Source organism: Leptodactylus fuscus, chromosome 2 (assembly GCF_031893055.1).
Source record: "Leptodactylus fuscus isolate aLepFus1 chromosome 2, aLepFus1.hap2, whole genome shotgun sequence".
Lineage (NCBI taxonomy): Eukaryota > Metazoa > Chordata > Amphibia > Anura > Leptodactylidae > Leptodactylus > Leptodactylus fuscus.
The window spans coordinates 271,530,019-271,537,073 of record NC_134266.1 but is presented as its reverse complement, the minus strand read 5'-3'; the positions used below and the strand labels follow the sequence as shown (position 1 = coordinate 271,537,073).

General features: G+C 50.4%; 1 protein-coding gene across 3 annotated transcripts in view; it reads left to right on the top strand.

Annotated features, from left to right (window-relative positions):
• The first annotated feature begins 3,385 nt into the window (after positions 1-3,385).
• Positions 3,386-7,055, top strand: part of EMSY (EMSY transcriptional repressor, BRCA2 interacting) — a 30,271-nt gene continuing 26,601 nt past the window's right edge. For all 3 annotated transcript variants that reach the window (XM_075266260.1, XM_075266261.1, XM_075266259.1), the window contains exons 1-5: positions 3,386-3,681; positions 5,715-5,814; positions 6,394-6,468; positions 6,563-6,738; positions 6,832-6,984. In XM_075266260.1, coding sequence (XP_075122361.1) covers positions 3,612-3,681; positions 5,715-5,814; positions 6,394-6,468; positions 6,563-6,738; positions 6,832-6,984 — 574 coding nt within the window. In that variant the 5' untranslated portion in view covers positions 3,386-3,611. The remainder of the gene's footprint in view (positions 3,682-5,714; positions 5,815-6,393; positions 6,469-6,562; positions 6,739-6,831; positions 6,985-7,055) is intronic.

Below are 7,055 nucleotides of genomic sequence, written 5' to 3'. Positions count from 1 at the left end.
AGTCCTGTGTACAATATGGAGGGTACAGCAGTCCTGAGTACAATATGGAGGGGTACAGCAGTCCTGTGTACAATATGGAGGGTACAGCAGTCCTGTGTACAATATGGAGGGTACAGCAGTCCTGTGTACAATATGGCGGGGTACAGCAGTCCTGTGTACAATATGGAGGGTATAGCAGTCCTGTGTACAATATGGAGGGGTACAGCAGTCCTGTGTACAATATGGAGGGTACAGCAGTCCTGTGTACAATATGGAGGGTATAGCAGTCCTGTGTACAATATGGAGGGTATAGCAGTCCTGTGTACAATATGGAGGGGTACAGCAGTCCTGTGTACAATATGGAGGGTACAGCAGTCCTGTGTACAATATGGAGGGTACAGCAGTCCTGTGTACAATATGGCGGGGTACAGCAGTCCTGTGTACAATATGGAGGGTACAGCAGTCCTGTGTACAATATGGAGGGTACAGCAGTCCTGTGTACAATATGGAGGGTACAGCAGTCCTGTGTACAATATGGAGGGTACAGCAGTCCTGTGTACAATATGGCGGGGTACAGAATGCAGCAATATGTTGTCCAGATTCTTTTACCTTGTAGTGAGGTCACCTGGTCGGACTATTTGGGCACGCCGTCTCTGCCCCCGGCCCGTTTCTCCCTAGATCTGTTTCCAGAGGTCGCCATCTACAGTATTCAGTAACCCTGGGGAGATTCTCTAAGTGCGGTGCCGGCTCCGGCGCTCCTGGCCTTGTAGCTGACGTAGATTCCAGGCCTCAGTTATGTCAGTAAATGACCATAAATCTAGCGGGTTCCACCCAAATGTGGCCGGGGTGGTGTGAAAGAAAAAAGTGGCAAATATTTGAGCAAAAACTCCAATTTGTGTCTTTTGAACTCTCTCCCAGTGTGAACATGGCCTTAGATAAGTCAGACACGGTCGTACAGGAGAGTGCGGTCATAGACATCTTGTTTTTGTTTCTTGCCCCGATCCCACAGACCAGAACATTTTTTGTTTAGGTTCCTGCGCCCACTCTGGAGTCCCCAGACAGCGTTCCTGCAGGATATTACATTCTACCTCTCTGACCCCATTATTTCCGTACGCCGCCCCTTCCCACGCCGCTCCTGCGCTACAGTCAGGATTATTCCCGGCAATGTGCGCCTTGGGGTTGGGGTGATCTGCGGTTAGACGTGTGGAAGCTTCTTACGGTAAAGTAAAGCAGGAGACGCATCGTAGTCAGTCGTAGTCAGATACAGGTCAAGTAGGCGAAACATCTGGAGCCAACACCAAGCCCGCGGCCGTCTCGCCTCAAACGGTATCAGTTTCCAGGAAAGCTGGATTGCAAGCCAATATGGCCACTTACCGATCTTGTCCCCCCCCCCCCCCCAGCCTGCCACATGATGAGTTATATGTAATACATCTGGTGGCGGTGCCCCATGGCCGTGTACGCTGGGTGTCGTGCAGGTGTTCTGACAGCAGGGGCCGCCGCTGACAATGCTTCATTTTCTCATTTCCCTTTGATATGCTATACGGGCAGATAATGGTCAGCAGGTGCGCGCGGTAGTCAGTGTATTAACCCCTCCAGGGACGGTCACACATCATGGCAGTCACATGCCAGCAGCTTATATAGGAACGGCCATGATGTCATCAGCAGGGAGGGTGACACATTCACCCATATTATTACCGTATCCTACAGTCTATATTATCGTGTTCACGGGCGTCTCAGATTTGTATACAGCTATAATACAGCTCCAATAGAAATCTATAGGGACCAATGCATCTACACTATATAGTGGGGGGCTGCCTCTCTGCACCCTCACTGCTGAGCCCCCTCTATTGTCTACCAGCACAGCGCCGTACATTTGTTAGTGGCTGTGCCCGGTATTGCAACTTAGCTCCCTTCACCTAGACTGCAGGCAGCTGCAATACCAAGCACAGCCACTACCAGAAATATGGCGCTGTTTTTGGTTAAGCATCTTGAGATTCATAACCAACCAATCTGATAGTGATGGCCTTTCCTAAAATGAGGTCACTGACCCTTTAAAGAAGCAGGATAAATTTCTGACTTCCAAAATTCTTGACTTTTTCGTTATTTTTCTGTCGACATCGCTAAGCGAGGGCTCATTTTTTGCGTGACGAGTTGTACTTTCATTTCGTATCATTCTTGGATACATATATACACACACACGATTTGATGAGCGTTTATTGAAGTTTTTGGGGGGTCCGTGTGAAAAACCCTACAATTCTATTGTTTTTGTGTTTTGTTTTTACGTAGTCCCTCAGACCCTCTGCCCCCTAACCACACAGATGCCGGGATCGCTATTGATCATGGCATCTGGGGGGTTAAGCCGAATATTATAGGGGTATTCCAGATGTATATTCGGATAGGACATGGATATGAGATCAGTGGGGTCTGACTCCTGACACCCACCGATAAACCGTCCTGTGCTGTCACCACCAACCAAGTACAGCGCCATATGTTGTATAATGGTTGCACTTGGTATTGCAGCTTAGTCCATTTACATAACCGGGACTGATCTCCAAACGTGTCATGGGCCTGATCAACATGCCACTATGAGCAGCCCGCTGGGACCCCCGCCGATCTAATATTGAGGCCAAAGGTTAGTTCACTAATATTTAAGTCCTGTCATACCCCTCTAAGTGTCTGTAACGTATAATGTACATATTTGGGATGCCGGGACAATGACAACTCATCTGTACGGACATCTGGGACCCCCACAAGTCAACTATTCGAAGAGACAGCAGCATTTGGGTGAGCGCCGCGGCCTCTTCACTGAATAACAAACAGCGCCGTACATTGTATAGTGGCCATGCTTGGTATTACAGGTCAGCCCATTCACTTGAATGTGGTCTCAGCCCAAATGGGTTTACCTTTGATGACCGTCCCTTATTAATGACAATCAGCACGCTGACCCATCGACTATACAGTGCACCAGCTGGAAGCACAGCGCCACCCACTATGTCGTGGCTGTGACAGGTTACTGCAGCTCAGAGATTATGTCGCGTGCCCATACTATGACATCGGTCATTAACTTCCATGTATATATTAATACATAAGTTTATATCCAAAACGGATCCCATACGTGGCATATACGTCTATAGTGGTGTGACCACAGCCTCCGTACAGTTCTGTCCATGACTTGGGGAGGCGCCAGACTTGGTCTGTCACGTCTACGTTCAATCCTCCACCGCTGCAGTAACACCTAGGGGTCGCTGCAGTACTTAAGTTGTTTGTCCCTTTCCGGCTCCCGTCACCGGCTTATCCCGCGCAGTCTCCTCCTCCCTCTGTGATACGCTCGCCTCATCTGAGAAATCATCCAATCAGCTGCCAGGACTACATCTCCCGGCGTTCTCCGCGCATGCGCAATACTACCGGCGCGCCATCTTGACAGCGGGAGCTGCAGTCAAACCCACCGGATCTGTGCTGGCTGGGCGCTCCGTCAGACCTCATCGTATTGCAGGAGGAATCTCCCCAGTGACAGGACTAGCTGGGGCCCTTCCGTACGTGCCAGGGGCCCCCTGAGGGCGTGAGAGGGGGCTGCAGGGAGTGATGCCTTCTAGTGTTCTCCCTGCCAGGGCTGTGTGATTGCAGGGGGCAGGATGCCAGTGGTGTGGCCGACTCTCCTGGACTTCAGCCGAGATGAATGTAAAAGAATCCTCCGGAAACTGGGTAAATTTCTCCTCGGTTACTCCGTTATTCCGCTAATTTTACCAGTGCGCATGCGCCGCTGGCTTTTGTGTGTGGATTCGGCAGGGCACGCCCCCTTTTTAGTGACGTCAGCGCCCAGCCTGTCTTGATTGTAAACATTTAGTGGGCGGTGCGGGCGCTGCTCCGGCAGAGGGCGCTGGTGCGCAGCCTCAGAGCGATGGATACAAATGTATCAGTGTGCAAAGGGTTACAGGCTGGTGCTCTCTGTTATCAGCCAGGGAGTGACAATCACGTGACTGGCCTGTGTTTGGGAATAGGGGCAGATACCTGCTCTGTGTCTGGATGTGCTTACCAGTGTGTCCTACAGGGGCGCTGATGAGGCCTGCTCCAGGCTGAGCTCTGATTGGATGCCGTGACATTGGCCCTGGTCATGATGATCCATATATGATGTAGCAGTGCTAAGTATTCCCCATACAACAGTCATGGTTGCTGTCTCTGTTCATCTACAGCGGTGTCAATAAAGCTTTTTTTGTTCCATACTGGGTCTGCAGAGGTTAATTAACTCTTTTCCTCCCGGTATAAATGTTGGCACTGTCGCGGGTTTCGATCCAGTTGAATAGGGAAGAGACTGGCAGCAGTTAATAAGGGGTTAAAGCGGTTTTCTGAGGCATTTAACTTGATGACTATGGGGTCCGATACACAGGACTCCCGCAGATCAGCTTCTTGAAGCGCTGCGGCCTCTTCACTGAATACCCCGCACAGCGCCATATATTGTATAGTGGCTGGACTTAGTATTATAGCTCAGCCCCATTCACTTCAATGAGACTGAGCTGCAAACAGACCATGTGACTAAAACGGCTCTTACCGAAGCGACACTACAGCTTTGGACAGCTGATCTGTGAGGGTGTCGGACCCTCGCTGATCAGTTATTGGTTACCTAGCCTAAGGATCGGTCATCACTATATGTCAATAAACTCACCCCACTATTATTATAAGCTAATGAGTCCCTTTAAATAGGGTGTAATGTCCCTTTAAGAGGTTAGTTTGCTGGATGTACCTTATAGCCCCTACACCAATGTCAGGGGACCCCTGCCTGACCCCTAGTGGTGTGCTCGCAGCATTACCCTGATACCTCGGCACAGTTTTGTCGTCTCCTGACCACATGGGTTATTACTCTTCAGTCACCCCAGCTGTTGTAGTAATGTGAATACCCGGTAGGTGGCGCTGTCAGCCCTGTGTCAGGGAGTCTCTGCACTATATACTATATATCCATTCTGCTTCCTCTGTTCATGTGACAGATATTTGTTGCTCCTTATTTTCGGTCAGGGTTTACACTCCAGAGCTGCATTCACTATTCTGCCATGACATCTCCCAGCATTCCAAGGTGATTCCTCTTGGGCTGGGGTCTTCCTTACACCGCGTAACATACAGTCACTGTTATAGGAACTAGAAGAACACGCTTACTGACTGTTTCCAGTCACAAGCAGTAGAATAGCGAGCGCTGCTCTGGAGTATAGCTCTTGTACAAATCTCTTGCCCACGCATTATGTTTAGGCGGCGCCGCCGCACATTGTATGGTGGTCGTGCTTGGTATTGCAACTCGGCCCCATTTATTTGATTGGATGAATAAATCATGTGACCAATGAACGTGATGTCACTGTCCTGTGATGCCGCCTCTGATCGGCGGGGGTCCTGGGTGTCGATCCTAAGGGTCGGACAACAGCAGATAAAATTTGAAAGCCCTTTAAGGGAGATAAGCGGCTTTCAGAGGGGGTCATGGGGGGCTCGGGGCATTCTGGAAGGACAGAGGGGTCTGGCAGCAGTTTATTCCCTTCTCTCTCATAACAACACATGCATACCCGGCTAATCCGAGTGTACATGTGTATGGGAAGGTTGAGACGTCCGGGGCATAGAGGTGTTGCAGGGGTTACGGTTATGTTGTAGGATATTCCCCGGATGCTTTGCGTTGCCCATGTACTGCCCCCTACTGGCTATGAGCTGTAGCAGTGTCTGGTTTATCCGCTCCTGATGGTTTCCATCTTTGTTCCCTTTAGAGCTGGAGGCTTATGCGGGCGTTATCAGCGCCCTCCGCGCCCAGGGCGACCTCAGTAAGGAGAAGAAAGACCTTCTTGGAGAACTCTCTAAAGTCCTAAGGTGAGTCGCTGACTGTCTTCTGTCACTCCAATCCTTCATGGTAAATGTGGGGTCGGCAGCACCTGTCATGTCAGAATGGCACCATAGGTCAAATTGGTTCTGATCTGTTCAGATGAAGGTGTTGGACCCTGAACCAGTCCTGGAAATGGGTCATGTTCGGCCCTGGATATCAATGTAGAGGTGACCATGTTGGTCAGACTCAGTCTGCTTGTTATACGGGGTTGCCAGGAAGTGTTTCCATAGGTTAAAGTCCTGGAAAACCCTTTTAACATTACATTATTGGTCATTGAGGGGCGACTGCCGTCCAGGATCGAATACACATGGTGGTTTTCTATCAAAAACAGTGCCACACCTGTCCAGAGGTGACATGTGGTATTGCAGCTCAACTCCATTGACTAAACAGAACAGGGCTGCAGTACCGGTTTGTACCTGTGCACATGTATGGCGCTGTTTGTGACAGAAAGCATTCACGTCGATCCAATCTTTTAACCTCACTCCAAAAAGCTGAACTCTGAGGATCTGTCACCAGCCTGTCCCTGTTGACGTCTCTTATCTCACCGCCATCTTATCTGTCTGCAGCATTTCCACGGAGCGGCATCGCGCGGAGGTGCGCAGAGCAGTGAACGATGAGCGCCTCACCACCATCGCTCACAAGTCAGTATACATAACCCTAAAAAGCTCCACCACTTCGATAAGCCTGAATTCTACTCCAGAGCTGCGCTCCTAATTCTGCTCGTTCTTTTCCCAGTATGTCCGGTCCTAACAGCTCTTCTGAGTGGTCCATCGAAGGGCGGAGGTTGATCCCGCTGATGCCTCGTCTGGTCCCACAGACGGCGTTCACAGCGGCCGCCAATGCTATAGCGAACTCTGCAGGACAGCACAACGCCTCGCTGCCTGACCCGGCGGAGACTGGGAACAAGGAGGGTGAGTAGTGGGGATCCTGCACGTGACGGCGGTAGTATTCAGTATTATATATGGCAGTAATCACTGACAGCGTCTTTACGTTCTTCTCTTTAGTGGTTGTGTGCTACTCTTACACCAGTACCACGTCCACCCCGACATCCACGCCAGTCCCCAGTGGGAGTGTCGCTGCCGTCAAGTCACCCCGGCCTGCCAGTCCTGCGTCTAATGTGGTCGTCCTGCCCAGTGGCAGCACCGTGTATGTGAAAAGTAAGTGACCCCCTCCATTATAGTCTATCTAATGATTAAAGGGGTTTTCAGGCCCCAAATCGAGTTTTCAT